Source organism: Ctenopharyngodon idella, chromosome 12 (genome assembly GCF_019924925.1).
Source record: "Ctenopharyngodon idella isolate HZGC_01 chromosome 12, HZGC01, whole genome shotgun sequence".
NCBI lineage: Eukaryota > Metazoa > Chordata > Actinopteri > Cypriniformes > Xenocyprididae > Ctenopharyngodon > Ctenopharyngodon idella.
The window spans coordinates 24,934,078-24,958,599 of NC_067231.1; the positions used below are offsets into that span (position 1 = coordinate 24,934,078).

The window sequence follows — 24,522 nt, forward strand, 5'->3', positions numbered from 1 at the left end:
TAGGGCTGCGCAGATTGGCTGACTAACTGGTCGGTCCGGCTGATGGCAGCAGAGGCGCAAGTAGTGTTGTCAACGCCGCTCTGGATCTCTTCCTTTTTATTTATTTTCTAAACGTTATTTATTTGGGAATAACAAAGCGAATCCCGAGGAAAGGAAAGACATGTCTTAATGTATTTCATACGTAAGTGAACTTCCTTGTTTAAGCTTGAGGGAAAGCTGTTAGCCAGTTAGCGTTAGCTGTCAGTGTTTACACACTGAGAGCAGCGAGCAAAACTCATTACTTCATCGACAGCTTGCGCATTTGTCTCTAATATGTTCATTAGAAGAGCACGTATGTAATCTGTATTAAAGAAAAGGGAAATGGACGAAAGCCCAGCCCAGACGTTATTGACCTGCACCGCGCGCGCATACGCGAGCACGCGCGACATATCATGACAGATGCACGCGACCTCCTGCACGCGCAGTAACATTTTTTTTTCTTTTCTTTTCCTTATGTTTTCCTGGTAGTTAACAGCACACTAGCGCTCTTTACACGCTCCTATCTCTTATTCGTTATTATCTGCAGTTACCTTTGTCCTCTCATTTCCCAACGTGTTATCAGACTTAAAATGTGTAAACTTTGCAAACTAGCAATGTTTATTTGTGATAGTTAATGAATTAAATATTAAATGGAAAAATGCCATAATTATTTTTGTCTTTGGGGGAACAACTATAATACGTAAATAAATATTCAGCTATTCTGAAATATGGAACTTTATTTTGATATAATTGTGGAATTTTAAATTAATCCCAGAACAGGTTTGATAGAAATATGAATAAACTTCTGTCCTAAAATAAAGTATAATATGCAATGCAATTATTAGTCACTTTCTACTTCATTATTATCCTTTCTTTTTCTTTTCTTCCTATCGTTTAATGTAAATGGAGGATCAATTATTATGCTGCTGTAATCTATTTTTATTCTAAAAAAAAAAACCCTTTGAGCTACTGTACTGTTAAGACTTGAAATTCTCACATTAAAAGGATTGTCTGTTAAGATTGCAACATTTAAGTGTTTATAAACGAAAACAATACTTTATTAAGTTACGGTTAATGTGAAACTTGTTTCATGCTAAATCGACAGAACAGCGTTAATGTTGTTGGATGTTTTTCTTTAGAGACCCACCAAATGGTAGCACTGTGATTAATTAGAAAAGTATAAATATCGAAGGGGTACTTGGTTAATGCACTGCATTCCACTGATAAAGAGTTCAGGGTAAAATATGGGATTGTTTAAAAATGGTCATATCTCTAACCTTTTATGACTAAAAAATATGAACCATGAGTTGAGTAGAAACACCCTGAATTTGGCCTTACAAAACTTCACACGGCCCGTTTGTTGATTTGGAATGAGAAGGTTCTGTGTTGTTTTGCAGCTGTGTCTGATCCATGTGCCAGTCAGCTGAAGCATGCTGGAAGAATGCAGCCCATAACCAGAAGAGATGCCGGAGTCTGGCATCAGACGAGGAGCCTGCTCTACAAAAACCTGCTGATCAAATGGAGGACCAAACAACAGAGTCTCCAGGTGCCTTTCATCTGTCATTCACAGGCTTTCTTTTCCCTTCCTGTAGGTGCAAATCTGTTGCACTATTAAAGCTTTTGCACGTCTATTCTGTGCGATGGTATTGAACTGATGTTTTTACAGTATATGCTTCTCAAGGAATGCCTGAAGTGTCCATTTGAATCTGTTAAAGTCACCATGAAATCAAAACTGACCATTTTTATTTTTTTATCGAATATTGCAGTAATTATTATAAATGATTTATCTGTGCACAACATTTTTTTTTTTTTTTATTCATGTGCCTTCGTACTTATTAATTAAAATAACTTGCCTTCCTTTTTGCAACAACTTCTCTTCTCTGATGATGTTTACTGGCTCAAGGGTGGGACAAGCTGTCACTCACACATGACATCACAGCAGTAGCAAACCACAACCATCCGATCAATTCCCAATGGACAAAATCAAGTCCCACCCTACATTTGTTCTTGTTCAGGCAGCCATTTAATTCAGATATGCGTCACAAAAGGGGAGAAAAGACTATTCTGTTTCATGTTGACTTACCTCAGGTTACTCCAGGAGGATTTGTATGTATGCACATTTGATAAAATCATCTGCTAAATGAGCAATGCAAAATCCCAATTACCCAGGCTGCTTTATAAAATCACAAGACTTAGCAGTCTTAATACTACTGTAATGTAGTAATTCCGCTCCATCTGGATGAAATCCTCTTCCATACACTCTGCTGACTCTTTACAACCCAGCAGGTTTATATTCGGAAAGTGAAAAGGAAAAATCCTCCACAAGTTAAGATGTTTCCCTTTTTTCTTCTGTTCATATGGTCATGTATTTTTTATGTATGGTAACTTTTTTTTCTTTAATGTATTTTTAATGCCTCTCTGCTTCCTGTTTGTTTTTTTCGTGAAGGGCCATATAAGAGTCTTTCAGAATGAAAAGGCTGTTAATGGATTGGTAGTTCATGTCATCAATACTCTAGTACTTTTAAACCGACTCTGTAAAGAGAAGCTTGTCATGATCCATTATGGAAAGCAGTCAGAAATGCTTTGTTTTAAGGGAGGTAATAGCCCCTTTTTTTTTTTTTTCAACCAGAATCTAGTATTCCAGAAAACATGCAATCATGTAATCAATGACTTTTTTTCAGTGTGGTCTTAAAATGAAATTCCCATGACCTTTTGCAACAAACATTGTAGTGAACGCCCACCAGGCATGTTAAAAGCTAAACTCGTGTCATAGTCTAGCAAATAAATCCAGAGGGATGATCCCTCGCTGGCGCTCATGTATTTAGAGCCTCCCTAAGGCAGTAAAGAAAAAGCTGTAGCTTTGAAACATGACCGTATGGATTTACTTTTTTTTTTTTTTTTTTTTTCTCCCCCTTTCCCCAGTATTTTTTTTTTTTTCTGCCACGTCTCCCTATCACATTTGAAGTGTTCCTCTTCTCTCTTTGCAGGAACTGATCTTGCCTTTGCTCCTCCTGGGCCTCCTGATCCTCATCAGCACCCTCAACCCTCATGTCTCATACGGCAGTATCAGCACTAAGGAACTGGAGTACGAACGGGACCTCGTAATCAAAGGTCTTGGCTACACCCCCATCAGCAATATCACCAATCACATCATGGAAGAGGTGGCACGGGAACTGCGTAAGTCACATTTATTGGTCTTTCTTTAAAAATGATTTTTAAAAGTTTCCATTTACCATGTTTTATTTATTTTGACAAGCTAAACAAAATGGCATATGACACATAACAAAAACACAAGACTTGAACATTGCACAGATTTTTTTAGCTTTTATGTGTAGATCAAATTGCCCTGTTCCTCATTTTAAGCAAACCACTAAATAGCATTGCATGGTGTGTTTGGTATGTTATTGAATGCTTTGCTAATTTATGACGAGGCAGTGTTGACTCTGATGTTAAAGTAGATCACGTACTGCGAACATTGGTTTTTATTTGTTTCTTGGTGTTGATTCCTCAGCTATGAATGAGCGATTAGACATGTTCTCCACTGAGGAAGACTTGGAGAATGCCAGTCTCTATGAACCTGATGGATATGTGGGAGTGGTCTTCTTGGATTCAATGTCGTACCGTCTGCGATTCCCATACAACCAGCTTCCTCTGCCTAGTGACTTCACTGAATCCATAAGTGAGAATTAATTAACACAGATGTCATAAATCCACAGTGTCCACCATTTTTGGTTAAATGGCAATTTGCTTTTTAATGCAAATGGCATTCAGTTTATAACCTTATCTGTAATGAAGAAACTGTTGAAGAAATAGCACTTATGACTTGATTTTTTTTTTTTTTTCCTCTGGTCCACAGCAAGCTGTTACACGAACTATGTCAACTGCCGTGCTGCCAACTACTGGTATTCTGGATTTGTACGGCTGCAGTCTCTCATTGATGCAGCCATTATACAGGTTTGAAATGACATGGATGAATAATTTATTGGTAATAAGCATTGTAGCTGTTAATAAGCAGTGTGTGCATCTGCCTGCTGAAGTCTGAACATACACTTCCATTCAGAAGTTAAGGATTTTGAGTGATGGTGTAGGAAACATTTTTCTAAATTAGAAGCCACCAAATCTCATTTCTGAAGAATCTCTCAAATCTTCAGAAATAATTCCAATATGCTGGTTTGTTGTTAAGAAATATTCTTCTTATTATCAATCCTGAAAACATGCTGCTTATTTTTGTGGAAACCTTTTTTGAGGATTCTTTTAATGAATCAGCAAAGAACAGCATGTATTTGAAATAAAGTTCTTTTGTAATTGGGAATAGGAAGTCCCTGTTGAGCTCATTTTGTTTCAGTAATAACTGCTTCATTTTTCTGCAGATGAAGACCAAACGTCCGGTGTGGAACGAATTAAAAGTGCGTGCAGTGATGATGGGACATCCAGGTTCAGTGGAGGTCCAGAAGTTCCCTCACGCCCTGATCTCCATCTACCTAGTGCTGGCATTTACACCCTTTGTGTCCTTCCTCATTGTCAATGTGGCTGCTGAAAAAGAGCAGCGGCTGAAAGACACCATGGGCATGATGGGACTGTATGACTCTGCATTTTGGTTAGTGTGTCTACTGCAGAACCTGAAATGACATTTTAATTCATAGCTAGTTTAAATAATATAAAAATGGTCAGTCTGTAAAATTCTCTTTTGATTTCTTTAGGCTTTCATGGGGCCTTCTCTATGCCGCACTAGTGACGACCATGTCCATTCTCATGGCTGTTATAGCAACCTGCACACCCCTGTTCTCCAACAGCAACTTCTTTGTCATCTTCCTCCTCATTTTCCTCTATGGAATATCCTCTGTAAGTCCTAGCAACCCTTCTATCACATCCAGTGACGGTCTCGACTCTAAGCTTTAGAGAGTGCAAAGCTATTAAAATGAGTGTGCACTCATTTGACCTCAGGTCTCCATCTCTGCCCGCAGTGAGTAGTCATGTGAATGACGGGCTAATCTTCAACCTCATTCTGAATGTTATTAGTTTTCATTTCCGTTTTGCAAGGCTAAATTGCTTTCAGCTGCATTGGTTTTCTTTTGCATCAGAGGGGTGTTACTGTTCTGGAAAACTATCTGACAAAATGCAAATCACTTAATTTAAGCTTGAATATATTTATGAAAATATGCTGTTTACATGCAGCATAAAAAAAAAAAAAAAAAAAAAGCATTAGCCACAAAGTTGTCTCAGCATTAAAGTGCATTTTTCTCCAAGTCAACGTGAAACTGCATTTGCTGGTGATTTCCATAATGTGACATTTCTGTATGGAACAGATATACAATGATAACAAAATAATGTTGGTTTTATCCTTGGGAATTGATTGAATCGTGAAAGGTGGGGCCTATGTGACTGATTAGGGGTTAAAAAAATGAGGACATGCATTGAACACAATAAGACCAGGAATGTTAAGTTTTTTTTTGTTTTGTTTTTTTTTTTTTAAGTTTATGTTGACTTTTCTATAAAAGTCTCTGTTTTCTTTCTACTTATCTATCCCACAGATTTTCTTCTCCTTCATGTTGACCCCTTTGTTTAAGAAGCCCAAGTTTGCGAGTACGGTGGGTTCCATGCTCACAGTGGTGTTCGGATGTTTGTCTCTCTTCACTGTGATGATGAGAGATTTCCCCCAGTCAGCCGTGTGGCTCCTCTGCCTTCTGTCTCCCAGCGCCTTCTCTATCGGCATTGCCCAGGTAACACACTTTTACACAAACATGCTCCATTGTATTACAAAGATCACCTAGGTTATGGGACCGTTGGCCAAGAAACGCGTATGAGAACAGTGGTGATTTGAATAACAACTCAGTGCTACTCTAGCCTAGAACTTTTTCCACACATACAGGTGTTCTAATTGTTTTTATATATTTATTATGTACACTAACATTCAAAAATTTGGGATGTGTGTAGGTTTTTTTTTTTTTTTTTTTTTTTTTTTTTTTTTTTTTGAAAGTAATATTTTAATATAAATGCTGTTATTTTGAAATTTCAATTCATAAAATCCTGAAAAAAATGTAACTCTGTTTTCAACTGTTTCTTGGCAACCAAATTGGCACATTAGATTGATTTCTGAAGGATCATTTGACATTGAAGACTGTAAAGAAGAGAGTAATGATGCTGAAAATTCAGCTTATATTTTAAAAATATATTAAAATGGAAAACATTTATTTTAAATTGTAATAATATTTCACAATTATACTGTCTTTACTGTATTTTCGATCAATTAAATGCAGCCTTGATGAGCATAAGAAAGTTTAAAAAATTCTTACTGATCCCAAACTTTTGAGTGGTAGTGTATACATAAAATAAAATGTATATTATGGCACTATTTTTGTCTGTATGTGTAGGTGGTGTATCTGGAAGCTCAAGGGGATGGCGCAGTGTTCTCCTCTCTTGGCAATGGCCCTCACGCCCTCTATGTTCCTATGGTCATGCTGTTTTTGGACTGCATTCTCTACTTGCTTTTAGCCATTTACCTGGACCAAGTGCTACCAGGTGACAACTAGAGTCAAAGTGTTTTGCATAAACTAGAGGTCTTCACGGGTCCACTTATATCCTAAAACCTGAGGTCCCACCCGAGACCCGAGTGGGTCCAAAACTTTGAGTGCCTTGGACACTGGACGGGTCTGATATTAGTCGCCTCGGATCTTGGATAATTTAAAATGCACTTTAACCAAATGGCCCCAAGAAGACCCAAATTATTTTAAAATATGCCAACTTTCCACCATTCGTCTAAGGTATTTAGCTATATTTTATTATTTAAAGGTATAGTTCACCCAAAAATGGAAAATTATCCCATAATTTTCTCACCCTCAAACCATCCAAGGTGTGTATGACTTTCTTCTTTCAGTCAAACACAATCGGAGCTGTATTAAAAAATATTCTGGCTCTATAAGATAAAAAAAAAAAGTAATCCATACAGCTCCAGGGGGTTAATAAAGGCCTTCTGAAGCAAAGTGAGGCATCTTTGTAAGAAAAATATCCATATTTATAACTTTATAGACTATAATCACTAGCTTCCGGTAACGTCCGTCTGCACGTACACGAGAGTTGAGTTCCGGCATATGACGTTGGATGTAGGAGTAGCATAAGCTTAGGTGCGAATAGACACCTCTCGTAGTTCAAGCTAATAGGGCAGGGCAACAAATTCAAGCTCCTTTGACATTTCTCTTTAAAAATTCTCATGTGTATTCTTTAGTGGCTACACTAAAGAATACACATTAGTCATTATTTCACTGAGATGGAGGCATTTGGTGAGCTTCTCACTTAAATGACCATTTCTTCCTTCAGGCGAGTTTGGCACAAGGCGCACAGTGCTGTACTTCCTACAGCCATCCTATTGGTCAAAGCGGAGGAAGCGCTATGTGGAGGTGAGCTCTGTGTACGAGAGCGAGGTGAACGGAACCCCTGTGACTGAATCAGTGGAGGCGGTTTCTCCTGAGTTTAGAGGCAAAGAGGTTATCAGGTACGGACTTGACTCGTAAAATGGGTGTTAATTAATTAATTAATGGGGTGCTCCGATCAATTGGCTGCAGATCAGTATCGGCTGATAATTGCATTTTGTGACTCAGTAATTAGTAAATTTGGCCGATCTCACAATTTGATCACAATGTAATGGCGTAAAACCGTAAAAAGGCTAATCTAAATCGTACACAGATGAGGCTTTTGCACCATGTTCTGCATTGTAACCATGGATTGTGGAAGTGTGGGGGCCGCCTTCTTATGTTTAGTAAAACACTCAGATCAATTTTTTGGTGAGGTTTTTGGACTTTTGATAGTCATTATGTCAAGCATGATTAATAACAAAATAAATCTTTACATTGCATCACTTTTTCTGGGGTTTTCTCAGCTGTGTTGTAACTTAAAAACCTCCAAACATGATCAAGATCGATTTTCTTCAAAATATGAAAGGTTTTCTAGCAAATGAGACCATGGTTTTTTTTTTTTTTTTTTTTTTTTTTTGGGGTAGAGTTATAAGCCATTTGAGATGTGAAATAATTAAACTTCATTTATATAAAGCTTGAAGGATCAGTATTGGCCTATCGTGATGACCAGAAATTGGTTGTCAGTATCAGCTGCAAAAATCTTGATCCTTTTTTTTTTTTTTTTTTTTTTTTTTTTTTTGGTAAATATGTTGTTCCTTGGTATTCTGAAATCAGACCAGCAAAGTGATTTAGGGAGCAGTTTGTGAAAGGGAGCTAAGCTTTTAGAGCTGATGTTAAAATCCTTCAAAGCCTGTATAGATTTGGCCTTGAAGAGAGCTGGCATGCAGCCAGAATGACCATTTAATATCCATCACGTTTTCTGTGTTTATATTTTTACTCTTGTTAGGATCTGTAATATCCGTAAAGTCTACAGAGAGAAAGACACCAAAGTGGAGGCTTTGAGAGGTAAGACTTCCCACCTGTATCCAAATCGTGGCACTTATGTATGAGCAATATACATCCTCTTGGTCCATATTTATGGATCTTAGGACTAAATTGCACATAGTACACTCGATTGGTCCTAGTTTTCTTATGACTAGAGACTTCTGGTTTTGACGTGTAGGTGAATGTTTTGTGTTCTGCTTGTCATCTAAAGGTTTGACTTTTGACATCTATGAGGGTCAGATCACAGCCCTGCTGGGTCACAGTGGAGCAGGGAAATCCACCCTCATGAACATCCTGTGTGGCATCTGCCCCCCTACAGAAGGTCAGACATGTGATGCATAGATGCAAATTTTTTGAAAATTACTTTTTTATAAACTCATTTACCTCTTCCTGAGTACCTAGGAAAGATTAAATATTGTACTGCTGCCACACACTTTTTTTTATTGTGTGATTTTATGCATAGGCACGGCAACCATCTATGGCACTCCTGTGGCGGAGATCGCAGAGGGGGCCGAGATGAAACAGCTGGTTGGTATATGCCCCCAGTTCAACATCATCTTTGATGTGCTCACCGTAGAGGAACACCTGAGGATCTTTGCTGCCATCAAAGGGATCCTGCCCTCTGATATTGACGGTGAGGTAGGAACTCCCAGTGGATCTAGAGACATCAGCTGACTTCATGTTGACTCATTGTATGGGAAGTTCAAAAGCAAACCAAGGACCTATGCGCACCAAGAGAGCTGATTTGACATCAAGTCCACCCCCCGTATATTTAAATACGTTTATTATAGAGTGCAACAGTGACCATACACTTTTCAGTGATTTTGGTTCTAGAAGTTTTTTTCACCATAGATACACTACTGTTCAAAGTCAGTACAATTATTTGTTGTTTTCACCAAGGCTGCATTTTTCTTCCCTCAAAAATACAGTAAAACAGCAATATTGTGAAATATTATTACAATTCAACTGTTTTCTATTTCAATATATTTTCAAATATAGTTCTTGTGATGGCAAAGCTGAATTTTCAGCATTATTACTCCAGTCTTTGATTTCTGAAGGATCATGTGACATTATTCTAATATGCTGATTTGGTGCTCAAAAAACATTTATTCTTACCAATGTTGAAATCAGTTGTGCTGTTTAATATTTTTGTGAAAACTGGAACTTTTTTTCCCCAGGATTCTTTGAATAGAAAGTTCTGAACAACAGCATTTATTTGAAATAAGAATCTTTTGTAACACTATAAATGTCTGTACTGTCACTTTTGATCAATTTAATACAGCCATACTGAATAAAAGTATTAATTTTTCAAAAAAAAAAAAAAACTGACAACAAACCTTTGAACAGTAGTGTATTTAAAAAAAAAACAACAACAAAAAAAAATTCTGCAATAAATTCAGCTCCATCCAGTTAGCCTAATCCTTGTGTTTTGATGTCATTTCTGTTTTAAAATATCTCTCTTTTAAAGGTGAGGAAGGTTCTAAAGGATCTGGATTTGGAAAAGATTATGGACGCCCAGGCGAAGAACCTGAGTGGAGGCCAGAAGAGGAAGCTCTCCGTGGGCATAGCAATTCTCGGAGACCCAAAGGTAAATGTCTGACCGCATATACCTTTGACTTCTTGATCCGTTGTTTATTTATTTATCCCCCTCCCTCAATGTCTTTTTGCTAATGAATCAGATCCTTCTTCTGGATGAGCCTACGGCTGGTATGGACCCAGTGTCTCGGCACCAGGTTTGGTCCTTACTGAAGAGCCGTAGAGCAGGCAGAGTTACTGTACTCAGCACTCATTACATGGATGAGGCAGATATACTTGCAGGTACTTTTCTCATTTTTCTCTTCTCTTCCATCAGTCATCTCTATCTCAATCTTACACACCTCTGTGGGTTTTCTCTCACGCAGATCGTAAAGCTGTCATCTCTCAAGGACAACTGAAATGTGTTGGCTCCTCTATGTACTTGAAGACCAAATGTGGGGTTGGCTACCATCTTAGGTCAGTTCTATTTTAAGAAAGCATATTTTATTTTCTTCCTGTCACCCAGGACATCACTACATTTAACATCGTTGTTCTAAACCTCCTGTAGAATGTCTGTGACTGAAGGCTGTGAGGTAGACAACATCACATCACTGGTCAAGAATCATGTTCCCAAGGCTCAGTTGTCAAGGCAGCAAGAGGCTGAGCTTACATTCACGTTGCCTTTCGAGAGCATGGACACTTTCCCAGGTCTTGCTTCTATTTGCCCTCATGTCACCATCTGCTATGTGTCATGCTGCCATATGCCCTGCGGAGCAACAGATTGTGTCATGCTGTTACCAGGACTATGTTGGCATTTTATTGGGGCAGTTTTATTTAATTTTATATAGATTTATTGTCTGTAGTGTTATATGAAGTCTGTGATGTTGGTTGAGTGTTTACTTAAAGCGTTTACTACTTCAAGTGTTTACTACATTGATGTACTCTCCTTCATGTCATTCCAAACCTGTATTACTTACTTTCTTTTGTCTAGCACAAGGTGTGGGAGGTTTCTTTCTTATTATATGAACCTGAATGTTCTTCAAAAATCCTTTTTTGTTCTGTTAAAGAAACAATATGGGTCATATGGGTTTGGGACAACATTAGGGTTAGTAAATGATGACAGAATTTTTTTTTATTTTTGTCTGAACTTCATATTCAAAAAATATTAACAATTTCTATGGTTACTAAACTCTTCTTGCCTCTCACTCACGTTGCACTCCAGGGCTGTTTGCGGAGCTGGACTGTCGACCTGACCTGGGTGTCATTAACTATGGCGTCTCCATGACAACATTAGAGGATGTATTCTTGCGTCTAGAGGCTGAAGCAGAGGTGGATCAGGCTGGTAAGAAAACCACCTACCTAAACCGGTTCAGACCATTTCACTTCAAAATGAAATGGGGAAAACTGATCTGTGTTACAATGAACCAGCATAGTGAAGTGCTCAAGATGTATAACACCCACTCTATATATGTGTTTTTTTTTTTTTTTTTTCCCCCACTGGTAGACTACAGTGTGTTTAACCAGGATAAGGTGGAAGAAGAGGCAGACGCATGCTCTCTGGATGACACGGACCAGAGGCTGCTGACGTTTTCAGACAGTAGGCAGGATGCAGTAACCGGTCATGCCCTCTGGAGGCAGCAGTTTAGGACTGTGGCCTGGCTGCACATGCTCAACCTGCAGAGAGAGAGAAAACCTTTCATATACAAGTGAGCAAAGGCTAATAAGTACTAGTAGATCATATTTGCATTTCAGTAGTACACATGCATTCACTGCATGCTTTTCTATTGGAGTGTATGAATAAAGCCTGTACTGTTTAATTCTTGCAGCAGAGCTGATGTACATGCGCTTGTGATCGTGTATTATATTTGTAAAGAGATGTGTTACTAAACATTTCTATTTTAAATAAATGCTGTTGTTTTGCTGTGATCATATGATGCTGAAGAATGGAGTAATGGCTGCTGAAATTCAGCTTTGCCATCACAGGGACATAGTGTATCTTAAAATGGACAACACTTATTTTAAATTGTAATAATAATTCAATATATTCGATTCAATATTACTGTATTATGGATCAAATAAATTCACCTGTGGTGAGCATAAGAGATTTGTTTTTAAAACATTAGGCCCGGTTTAACAGACAGGGCTTAGGTTAAGCCAGAATTAGACTTTAGTTCAATTAGGGCATATAAGTAGCTTTTATAAACATACCCTAGAAAAAAACATTACTGATGTGCATCTTGAGACAAAACAATGGCTCTGACATATTTTAAGATATGTCAGTACAAGTTGCTTTCAGTTAAAACAGCTCAAACATGCATTTTAGTCTAGGACTAGCTTAAGCCTTGTCTGTGAAACTCTAAGATCTTACTGAGCCCAAACTTTTGCATGGTATTTATATTTATATGGAACATGACCCTAGATCATACTCAAACCCATACAATTACAATTAATGGGGTCTGGGGGGAAATAAAGGTTACAAATAAATCATAAGTATGTTAATTATCCATATGACTCCGGTGTTATATATAGCTATGTCACACTTGTCTTTTCTCTTTTGCTCAGTTTGACGCTGTTCCTGGTTTTCTTGTCTGCAATGCTGATTCTGTCCGTGGCCACAGGAAACATTCAGATTCATTCTCCTGAAAGACTGTTTTCACCTATATACCTGCTGCGCCGCAACGAGGCTCCTCATAAATACACCACCAGCCTGCTTGTGCAAAACTCCACTGGTCAGTAATACTTTATATGTATAGAATTTATTTATTTTATTTCTTATTTATTTGTTTTATTTGTATGTATGTATTTATTTATTTATTTTTAATTTATTATTAGCATTGACCTGCAAAGCTTGTTTGAGGGTATTTGAAGGTAATGTTGTTCAAACTGATTTGATACAAAATTGATTGGTTAATGTGAAATATGTGTGTTGCGGTAGATTCTGACCTGTCAGGGTTCATCCACAATCTGGAGTCTCAAGACATTAAAGTGGAAATGATGAAAAAACCAGACTACATGTCTGCTGCACCTGTCAGTGCCGCCATCAACGTGACAGGATCCGGTAAGGTGAGTGAGGGAATTTTCTTACCAGTACAAGTGGTTAACCTCTCTACACTTTTACACTCCATAGTTTGAGTGTTTTTGTTTTTTTTTCCTAAAACGATTTTTCTGTTGAAAAATATTTTAAACAATTGCTGTTGTTCAAAATCTTTCTTTTCTTTCTCTCGCTCTTTCTTTTTGTGTGAATTCCAGGATTTCACCTACATTTTAGCGTTTAACAGTACCACCGTGCACTCCTTGCCCATGGCTGTCAGTGTGCTCAGCAACGCCCTCCTCAGGGGCTTTAACGGCACTGGACAAATTAGAACATGGACTAAACCTTTTGACTATGTAAGTGCAGTGCATCAATACACTGAAGTCACTGCACATACACTACTGTTGTTTCTTGCAAATGTCTATAGCTGTATTCTATCTGCATTTTAGCAAATCCCAGATAAGACGTCCTACGCCCTGGTTTACATTGAGGCTGTGATTCTTGGGATGCTGGCTGCTGGGATGCCAGCATACTTTGCAATGGACCACACAAGAGACAGAGAGGTACATGTATAGATTGTAACTTCATATAGTGATGGTTTGGCTGTTTATTTTAAAGTTTAGGGTCAGTGTTCTTACCCATAATCACCTTAATGAGGGTGCTGTAAAAGCTCAGAATTATCAGAATGTACCTACATTAATATTTCAGAGTTGTTATAAGACTGTGTTTACATTGAATGCAACCAGTCCGACTTTCCTGTATTTTTTTTTTTTATCAGTTGAAGTGTCGCTCAACCCTGAGGATCTCTGGTCTTGTTCCTTCGGCGTACTGGTGTGGTCAGGCAGCTATTGATGTTCCTTTCTATTATCTCATCTTAACCTGTATGACCTGCACCCTGTTCGCCTTTCATTCTACAAACCTGCTAACCTCCCATAACATCATGTCTGTGGTAAGAAAATGCTTCACCTTACAGCCTTACAGCAATCGGCTGTCACTAGACTTTTTGTAACACAATAATTATTTAAGCTTAAAAAACATAAGACAGCAACTACAACATGACTGCTATCTTTTCTCCATTTTCAGGCTCTGTGTCTGATTGGCTTCTCTCCAGCCATGGTTCTCTTCACATACTGCGTGTCCTTCATGTTTGTCAGAGTCCAGAGCAATAGGGACTTCTTCTCAGTAGTCTCCATGATGGTAAGTAATAATAATAATAATTTCATATTCATATGGAAAACTTGGAAATATCAAGCCATTTTGAAATTGATTAGTTAATCAACTAAAAAATATATTATATTTGAACTATTATATTTGAAGTGTCTAGCTCTAAAAGTCATGGAAAGTCATTGTTTCAGGGGTGTAGAAACCCTAAAAACTATCGTTCATATTCAAACGTGACTGTAGGAGGGTATTAATGTTTGTTTTTTTTTGTTTTTTTTTTTTTGTTTTTTTGGTCCATAGTTGTGTGTGGTTTCTGCATCCATAGTCCAGCTGGCTCTTGTGAATGAAAATGCTGGTGTCGCTCGTCTCCTGCACAATGCACTGTGTTTCTTCAGTCCACTCTACCCTCTTATGGGCTGCCTTAACTGCATTACTATGGTAACACTTTACTGCTCACAGGACTCCATCGATTCAGTGTTTGAGAGCATGGATGAAATGCAGTCAATCAGCTGAAGTGGAATTGACCCTAATATATGTTGAAATGTGTCTTTTTTTTTTATTCTAGGCCACCTTCCTTCAGTCCCCTCATGATGATTTCCTGTGGAAGAACCTCTTCATCTCTGTTGTGGCTGTAAGTTAAATATTAGTTTACTTTCTCAAAGTCTGTTATACTTTTGTCTTTTATGCTGAATCTTTGTTGTGGTTTCCATAGCCGTACATCCAGTGTATCCTGCTGCTCTTCACCCTGAGATGGCTGGAGATCAGATATGGAGGGAAGACAATGAAAAATGACCAGCTCTGCAGGTCTGACTTCATAAACTAAATGTCGAAATACATTTTTACGAAAGCCTCCAATTAGGAGGCTTTGTTGAAATAAAATGACAGACCATTTGAATTACATCTATGAGCTCATGCTTTGCCTGATTCATGAAAATTCTTTATACAGATATTGATGTATTTATTTATTTCCCTTGATACAGTTCCAGAATATTAACATTTTAAACAGGGATGTGCTATGAAATTATTTTACTGGTTTGTTGTAGTTAAACTACCATTCATTAGTTTTGGGTGAATAAGAATCCTCAAAGTTGTATCAATGTTTCCACAAAAATATTGAGCACACAACCGTTTTCAACACTAAGAATAATACAAAATGTTTTCTGAGCACCAAATCATCATATTAGAATGATTTCTGAAGGATCATGTGACACTGAAGGCTGGAGTAATGATGCTGGAAATTCAGCTTTGCCATCACAGGAATAAATTACATTTAAAATGTATTCAAATATAAAACTTCTATTTTAAATTGCAATAATTTTTCACAATATTATTGCTTTAACTATATTTTTGATTAAATAAATGCAGCCTTTGTGAGCTGAAGAGAGGGGGAAAAAAAACATTAAAAAGTCTTACTGACCCCAAACTTTTGAACTCTAGTGTACATGAAGTAGAAAACATTTGCATATTATTTGCACATAATTTAAACATTAACCATAATTTCAAACCAATGCACAACTTTTCAATATTGCTTCCTCTTAAAAGTCTTAAAAGGGTCTTAAAAAGGTTTTAAAGACTTAAATTTACCTTCATAAACCTGCAGATTTAGATTTAGAATGTGGTTCAAACAATTTAAGTACCAAGTCCAAGCAGTAGTTATGAAGCACATAGTGTGAACTGTTCTAATTTAAGTGAGACCTTATGAATACCTAGGTCACTAAGAAATGAAGCTTGGTCTCTGTGTTCTAAAGGATTTCCTCCCAAGCGAAGAGCAAAGCTCAGCGGAACCCAGAGGAGAACGTGAGTGAGGATGAGGATGTTCAGAAGGAGAAAGCTCGAGTGAAGGAGGCGTTGACTTGTCAGTGCTGTGAGGAGGTACTCCCCACTTTCTTATAAATCTCTAGTCACAAATCACATTGTTGTGTAACAACATTAAATATGGAGAAATAAAACTTTTTTTTTTTTTTTTTTTTACAGAAACCATTGGTGGTGGTGAGTAACCTCAAGAAACAGTACAAAGGCAAGAGGGAGGGCTTCTCGCTCAACAAGAGAAGGAAAGTGGCCACTAAGAACATCTCCTTCTGTGTTCGCAAAGGTAGTATTTTCCTCGATTTGCTGTACTGTAAATGATAGAAAGAATAAGCAGATGTTAATGAAAAATGACTTGTTCTCAGGTGAGGTTTTGGGTCTGCTGGGACCAAATGGAGCAGGAAAGAGCACCATCATGCACATGCTGTCTGGAGACACTGAACCCAATGCTGGACAGGTTTGTGCTCAATCTTTCGCGTGTCAAGGTTTTTTTTTTTTTTTAAATTTTTTTTATTTGAACACATGAGGCTTGGTCAGTGTGATCTGACTTTAGTTTGATACTGATTTTCAGATTCTGATGGGAGATTATAGCACAGACTTCCAGCCAGTGGAGAACCCCTTGGAGCATATAGGGTACTGTCCTCAGGTGAACCCTCTGTGGCCTAGAATCACTCTACAGGAGCACCTGGAGATCTATGCTGCCATCAAAGGACTACGTCAATGTGATATCCCAAACATCATTAAGCGGTACAAAATCTTCTTTTAAATCTTCTTTCTTTAAATTCTTCTTTTTAAATCCTAACTTTTTACACTTATACTACCATTCAAAGATTTGAGGTTGGTGAGATTATAGAATATATATATATATATATATATATATATATATATAATGTTTTTGAAAGAAGTCTCTTGTGCTCACCAAACTGCATTTATTTGAAAAAAAAAAAAAAAAACATATAAAAAAAATAAATAAATAAATTGTTTTAAAGAAATATGAAATTTAAAGTAACTGTTTAGTTGTACCATTTTAATATATTTAAAATATAATTAATTCCAGTAATGGCAAAGCTGAATCATTACTCCTTCTCCTCGAATGAATATTAAGTTCAAATGAAAAGGAAATAAAAAATCCTTTGTTACATTAGAAATGTCTTTACTGTCACTTTTGATCAATTTGCTAAAAAAAAAAAAAAAAAAAAAAAATCTTACTGGCCTCAAATGTTTTACTCCAGAAAGTTTAAACATTGCATATACACTGTGTTCCAAAGTATTGTGCAAGTGACATCAGTAGAGTTTTAGTACAATAAACATTCAGATTTTAGTTTTTCAAAGAAAGGTTTTCTTTTTTTTTTTTTTTTTTTTTTTTTTTTCCTCATATCTTTTTACATAACTGGTATCAATCTCAGACAGATTTAAGTAGTTTGCCAGGTCTTTAAATGGAAAACATGTTTAAAGGGTTAGTTCACCCAAAAATGAAAATTCTGTCATTTATTACTCACCCTCATGCCGTTCCACACCCGTAAGACCTTCGTAAATCTTTGGAACGCAAATTGAGATATTTTTGTTGAAATCCGATGGCTCCGTAAGGGCCTGCATAGCCAGCAATGACATTTCCTCTCTCAAGATCCATTAATGTACTAAAAACATATTTAACTCAGTTCATGTGAGTACAGTGGTTCAATATTAATATTATAAAGCGACGAGAATATTTTTGGTGCACCAAAAAAAACAAAATAACGACTTATATAGTGATGGCCGATTTCAAAACACTGCTTCAGGAAGCTTCGGAGCATAATGAATCAGCGTGTCGAATCAGCGGTTCGGAGCGTCAAAGTCACGTGATTTCATCAGATTGGCGGTTTGACATGCGATCCGAATCATGATTCCATACGCTGATTCATTATGCTCCAAAGCTTCCTGAAGCAGTGTTTTGAAATCGGCCATCACTAAATAAGTCGTTATTTTGTTTTTTTTTGGTGCACCAAAAATATTCTCGTCGCTTTATAATATTAATATTGAACCACTGTACTCACATGAACTGAGTTAAATATGTTTTTAGTACATTAATGGATCTTGAAGGAGGAAATGTCATTGCTGGCTATGCAGGCCTCACTAAGTCATGGATTTCAACAAAAATATCTTAATTTGTGTTCCGAAGATGAACGAAGGTCTTACGGGTGTGGAACAGCATGAGGGTGAGTAATTAATGACATTATTTTCATTTTTGGGTGAAATAACCCTTTAAAGGGGTTTGTCCACATTAAGCAAGACACAGTTGTCCTGCAATATGGGGAGGAAGAAAGATCTTTCTGAAGATAAAAAGCATGAAATGGTGCAATGTTTTGCAAAGGCATAAGAACAACTAATATTTTACAAAAACAGTTGTTGAACTGTCAATAGATTTGTGAGTGATTTAGAGCACAGAAGAACCCAGTCAGATAAAGGCTTATTAAGGGAAGTTTTGTCAAACAAATTAATTGTATTAAAAGGACAGCTATAAAAAAAAAAAAAAAAGAAAGAAAAAAAAAAAAAGCCACTGTTAAGCAGCAAACAGATATTTGAAGCTACTGGAGTCCCAAGAACCTCTCCATGCAGGCTGGCAGTTATGCATAAAGTTACATTTCAGCCATTTTTATTGCCCATTAAGCATATATATATATATATATATATATATATATAATATATATATATATATATATATATATATATATATATATATATATATATATTTAGTTAGTTAGTTCTCAATTCACCAGCCTCACATTATACAGTATGACCACCACAGTAATTTTCAGTTTTTAAAGTGTTTGTGTGTGTGTGTTGTATTTACAGTGTTGTGAGCGCTCTAGAGTTAAAGGATCATCTTTACAAACAGGCAAAAAACTTGTCTGCAGGGCTAAAGAGGAAGGTAAGTCAAAAACACATAGTATAGAAAATTGAAAATCGTACTTTGTCATGTACTTTAGGCTTTTTTTATGTTTTTCATGCTAGTTGTGCTTTGCACTAAGCATGCTGGGAAATCCTCAGATAGTTCTGTTGGACGAACCATCTACAGGGATGGATCCCAAATCAAAACAGCGCATGTGGTAAAATTTATTACACTACATTAATGTCCATGGATTCTGTTCACTGTTTTAGTTTTTGTATGATGCATACTATGATAAACAGTCATTTAATAAAAGTGTAGATATAAAACAGAGGGCTGCAAAAATGAATATTTCAGTGGTTCATTCCAATAGGAGGGCAATCCGTGCTGCCTTTAAGAACAAACAGCGAGGGGCCCTTTTGACCACCCACTACATGGAAGAGGCGGAGGCTGTGTGTGACCGTGTGGCCATCATGGTTTCTGGTCAGCTGAGGTGAGAGGCTGGGACAGATAAAAATGTGTCAAATAAAAATGACAAGCATTGTCAAGTTAGTTCCTTGCTTTAACATAGACATATTGAGAATTTGGGGCAAGCAAGTAAAGCAGATAAAGCATATAACATTTTATGTCGCCCCCTGCAGGTGTATTGGATCAATTCAGCACCTGAAGGGAAAGTTTGGAAGAGGCTACAGCCTAGAGATTAATCTCAGGGAGGACCTCACAGGTCTCCAGCAGGTAGCGCTTTTGCACAAAGAGATCCTGAAGATATTTCCCCATGCTGCTCGTCAGGACAGGTGAGACGTGTATGCTTTGGATTAGAAATTAAATGGGACTCTGAATCATAGTGAAGCACTAAACTGCAAATGTATGGCATGAAAGTAGAATGTCATAGAGATTTAGAGATTTATATATATAAACAAACATGTCTTGGATCTTTGCAGTTTTGCCACTCTGATGGTGTATAAAATCCCAATGGAAGATGTGAAGTCATTAGCCAAGTCCTTTGCCCAGTTGGAAAGTGGTAAGAAATGTACCCATAGCAACCACAGAGTTTTTGTGAAGAGTTAAAAATACTATTTTGATCATTCACCTTTGTCTCCACAGCTAAACAGAACTTTAACTTTGAAGAATACAACTTCTCCCAGTCAACCCTTGAACAAGTATGTCACTATTGGATGTCTTTTAAAAATACTGCAAAAAAAATTTATTTGAGGGGGAAAAAAAACAAAAAAAACCTTGAATTATGGTTTATTTAATTACAAACTGCCAGTGTAGGGATGTCACAGTGAGGAAATTCACACCGCTAAATAAACTTGCAACACCGGTATTACCAATAACACTGGGGTGGGGGGAGATATTGTATAGTTTGCGGGCATCAGGGAGCCGCTATCAGTGGCTACGTTCACACTGCAGATCCAATTTATAACTCAGATTTTTTTTTTTTTTTGTATAGCTGGTCACGTTGTATTTAATGTGGCCAATATCAGATTCCAGTGTGAACAGATCATAGAGCTGTCATTGTAATACTTAAGTTCTGACACATCACTGTCCTTCCACTGACTACCTTTTGCAACTGTCTTAATAACGTAAGGTATGTAAAATCTTTGAAGTGACTCCCATGAGCGCAGAATTGTGACAAATGTTGATCTAGAGTGACGTAAAAGTCACATAAATTCCGATACTGACTGTTCAGACTGAGGTCACATTGCAAAACGTTGGATTTACTACCACATATGGAAGTGGAACAAATCAGAATTAAAAAGATCAGATTCGGTGTGGTTTGTGCTGTTCACACTGTCATGAGAAAAACAGATCGGAGTCAAATGTGAGCAATTTGGGCCACATTTACCTGCAGTCTGAACGTAGCCCTATAATTTACGGGCATCATATGTGGGGTATTGAAATCTCTTTTGAATGCGCACTCGCTTTTTACTTCAGTGATCATGCGTACTCTGTGTATAGTGAGCGACGTTACCGACCGTAATCAGTGTACATCCAAACACTATGTATTAAAACGGGTAACACCAACTTCCGCAGCAAGCCTATGCCAGTGAAGTGTAAAAATAGATTTTATCTTCTCAGATGAATTTAAGACTTATTTCCAGAGAATGCAATTGGGATTTTTGTGGCCTGTCTGTCTACATGCCATGGCCAGATCATAGTTAATTGAATTTATTTGAAAGTGTGTACCTGTTTTGCAGGTTTTCATGGAGTTTGCTAAAGAGCAGGAGAACGAGGAAGAGGAAGTCGGATCGCTTAGCACGACTTTTCAGTGGCAGAGACTGAGACAGGACGGCCCTATATCCATCAATCACGCTGACAGCATAGTGCACCAGCTATGAGCCAATCCTGTCCTGCCTTCCCTGAAGCATTGTGCCCTTTTCTCTCTGTCTCTCTCTATCACTCCGCATGTGCCGTCCTTTGCCTTAAGAGCCATTAACTAATGGGACTCACAGGACAATAGAGTGTGGAGACTCCAGTGGCCGCTAGCACACATACATGTGTGGGCTGTGATACTCGCTTTGGCTCTGGTACTGGCACTTGCTCAGATATGATGACACATGACTCGCGTGTCGGCTGTAGATGCCGAGCTAGACTTGGCGGTTATTTTTTTTTTTTTTGTTGTTGTTGTTGTTGTTGTTGTTATTTGTTTTTTATGAAGATATTTTATTTTTTAAATTCTCACTCTGTAACTTCTTATACCTTCTTTTCACCTGTTGTTGTTGTGCATTGTGCTCACATTCTGTTGTTTATATACACTACGTCAGTCACTGGGAAATTAGTTGCATGGAGCAGGTTCCACATTATCGAAGCGGTACCAAAGTCTCACTCACATCAGCGCCAAAACAGTACTTTTTGGTGTCTGTAGCATGGAATATAAACTTGCGTCTGTGTGTGTATAGCTATATAACGTTATTATCTATGTGTACTGTTGTAAGGTAAGTTCTCAGACAGGAGAATCTCATTATGGCTGTGTGCAAACCTTCAGGCAGCAAAACACTGAGATTTACCAGCATGTAGTGGGCTGCTCTCGATTCTTGTAAGCCTTTTTAGGGCGAAGCGGCCCTGCAGGTGCATGAAGCCTCTTCTGTCTCTGCTGCACCCGGGAGATGTCCAAGACTCCTTTCTCAAACACCAGCACGCGTTTCAGGCTTTCACACTGAGCTCTCCAAAGAAAAACAGGGCTAAGCACTCACAGTCAGTAAGCGAGTGGGTTGAAATCAAGACGATGAAGAGCTTCTCTCTGTCATCCTTTTTCCATCCCGTTGTCAGGTGGCCTTCCTTTAGGAGCAGTTTAAACGTAGCTTCTCACAATCCGTACCAAACCATGTAGCACTCCATATTAGTTGCATACCGCTGAGTGGTCTTTTATTTTATTGTCATTTTGTTTTTAAATGAAAATAACTGCTTAATGAACCGTGAGCATTGAATGTACAGTGATACTTTTTGCTGACGTTTCATGGTGAGCCATGTGGTTTAAGTCTTCACTTTTGGAAGATTTTGGGTACCAGGATGAGATTAGCATTCAGCTTGGCCTCCTTTTAAGTTGGTTGTTTCTTGTTTAAGAGGGTCTGTCTTTTGTATCTTTTCTATCTAAATGGATTTCTCTGTAGTGCAAAGGGCCGCACTGGAGAATACTGTACTTTTCAAAAATAAATCATTTACAAAAATGTGTAAACTACAGGCACAGTATTTGATTTGGGGGGGATTTTTTTTTTTTTTTTTTCTTCTTCTTCTTAATGGGTAATACTTTAAAATAAGGTTCTATACATTAACTAATGTTAACTACTAATAGAATATTATTGTAAAGTATTACCAATTAAAGCTTTTTTTTTTTTTTTTTTATTAGCGAGAGTGAGCTGCCCTTCTCATTTCTCTTTATGTTGGTTGAAGAAGCTATTACGCCAATGTATTCTACTCTCAACTGAAAGTGTTTTCATTTCGGAACTCTGCAAATTTACACTCATTTTACTTTATCCAGTAGATTTTTCCTTATCCAGCTCCAAGTGAAGGTGATGCAGAACCGTACGTTGTTGGCATAAAGAACTCTGCCCCAAGTGCTGGTTCTCTTGTTGGTAGAACTTCTGAAAGAAGATGTTTGCTAGATGTTTCATGGATACTCTTGAGCAAATCTGTTGTAGATAGTTAAGTTTACTGATTATACTCAGTTGGAAATAGATACTTGTTAATTTTCTGGACATTTAACCCTAGTTGAATGTGAAAGGGTATATATAGTGTTGTGTGGAGCGGTCCTCAAAAATTGTAACCAATGCCAAGTTGGCATGTTGTTATGTGGACTATATGCATTTTATTTTTTGGTTTCATCTTCCTAACAAAGTTTGATTTACAGCAAATCAAACTCTTGTCTTGTATTGTCTACTTTTAGAGACACACAATGCAACTTCTGTAGCATCTGTAGTTTTTAAATTAACAAAAATATGTCTTTATGATTGAAATGGATTTAATGGAATAATTATGGCAGACACGGGGGAGATAAATGTAATTTTTGCACAAATATAGCCTGTCATGTCAGTAATGTATAACATTTTTCTGTAATGTTTAACACTGACCAGTTTATTCTTTGCTGGACTGGGTTGGAATGGGATTGATTATATTGAACACTATCTAACATCTATTTAACCAAGACCTTTATTTTCTCCAAAGTGCAATATATGAATACTTGTGCGTGTGAGTAATTAATGCATTATGTAGACGGTGTCATTGCAAACTGCAATATTAATGTTGTCTCTCTTGTGATCTCAGATGTGTTTTGCAGTACAATGTAGCCACAAATATATAATCATTTAGAACGCTTTGCACTCTCTTCCCCTAGTGCCCATTTCCTGCCGTTTGTATGCAAAGATTCTGTTTGAAAATAAATTGTATTCAGGATGTTAATTTTTGGATGTGAATAAGTTGCATATATTTTACTATATTTTACTATATATATATATATATATATATATATATATATATATATATATATATATATATATATATATATATATATATATATAATTATATATATATATATAATATATAATATATTATTATTATTATTATTATTATTATTATTATTATTATTATTTTTTTTTTTTTTTTTTTTTAAGCCTGTTTTTCAAGTGTTTTTAACCACGTTAAATGTGGTTAAATCTCCAACGGTAATTCTTCACCCTTTGTTCCACAAAAAGGGGTACCATGAGGGTTGAAATAAATAGGGTAAAACTTAACAGCTGCTGATGCTGTTTTTCTTATTTAACCTTAAGATTTCAGTAAAAAAAAAAAAAAAAAAAAAATACGCTTCATTCACTACCCAAAATGTAGTGCGTGAGCTGAACGGCTGTAAATCCAAACATGAAGAGCTACAAGAGTATTCTGTGGTTGTTTCTCTTTCCTTATCTTGTGCAGAACAAGCTGTCGATTGTTACCATTATTTAGTGTCTGGTTTAAGGTTTTACCTGGCAGTGATGATAGGGTGGCCAGGATGGGTCTTGAATTTAGGGAATATGCAGATTAAAAATATCTGTGGCCAATATTCACACACAATTTTATCTTGCCTTTAGGAGTTCTCCTAAGAGTTCCTAGGAGTTTTAGCTTAAAACCCGTTCACAAAACTCTCAAGAGCAAGTTTTACTAAGGAACTCTTAATATTAGAGTAAGACAGTGTTGATCGTGTTGCCATGGATGTCACTTTTTATGAGCACGCTCTTTTAAATCACACAGACAATGGT

At 37.1% G+C, this 24,522-nt stretch overlaps 1 protein-coding gene across 1 annotated transcript; it reads left to right on the forward strand.

Annotated features, from left to right (window-relative positions):
* abca5 (ATP-binding cassette, sub-family A (ABC1), member 5) lies at positions 1-23,689 on the forward strand. Its single transcript, XM_051913728.1, has 39 exons — positions 1-181; positions 1,416-1,564; positions 3,006-3,195; positions 3,530-3,697; positions 3,875-3,972; positions 4,389-4,615; positions 4,719-4,860; positions 5,550-5,738; positions 6,390-6,537; positions 7,333-7,507; positions 8,374-8,432; positions 8,623-8,733; positions 8,875-9,050; positions 9,880-9,999; positions 10,091-10,229; positions 10,313-10,403; positions 10,495-10,634; positions 11,149-11,268; positions 11,431-11,632; positions 12,489-12,655; positions 12,862-12,989; positions 13,176-13,313; positions 13,407-13,520; positions 13,736-13,906; positions 14,041-14,154; positions 14,419-14,556; positions 14,684-14,749; positions 14,831-14,922; positions 15,867-15,990; positions 16,093-16,210; positions 16,290-16,381; positions 16,496-16,671; positions 18,757-18,832; positions 18,916-19,010; positions 19,164-19,283; positions 19,432-19,584; positions 19,732-19,811; positions 19,895-19,950; positions 20,992-23,689. The coding sequence occupies exons 1-39, from the start codon at positions 169-171 to the stop codon at positions 21,130-21,132; spliced, it is 5,016 nt and encodes a 1,671-aa protein (XP_051769688.1). The 5' UTR covers positions 1-168; the 3' UTR covers positions 21,133-23,689.
* Positions 23,690-24,522: the final 833 nt, after the last annotated feature.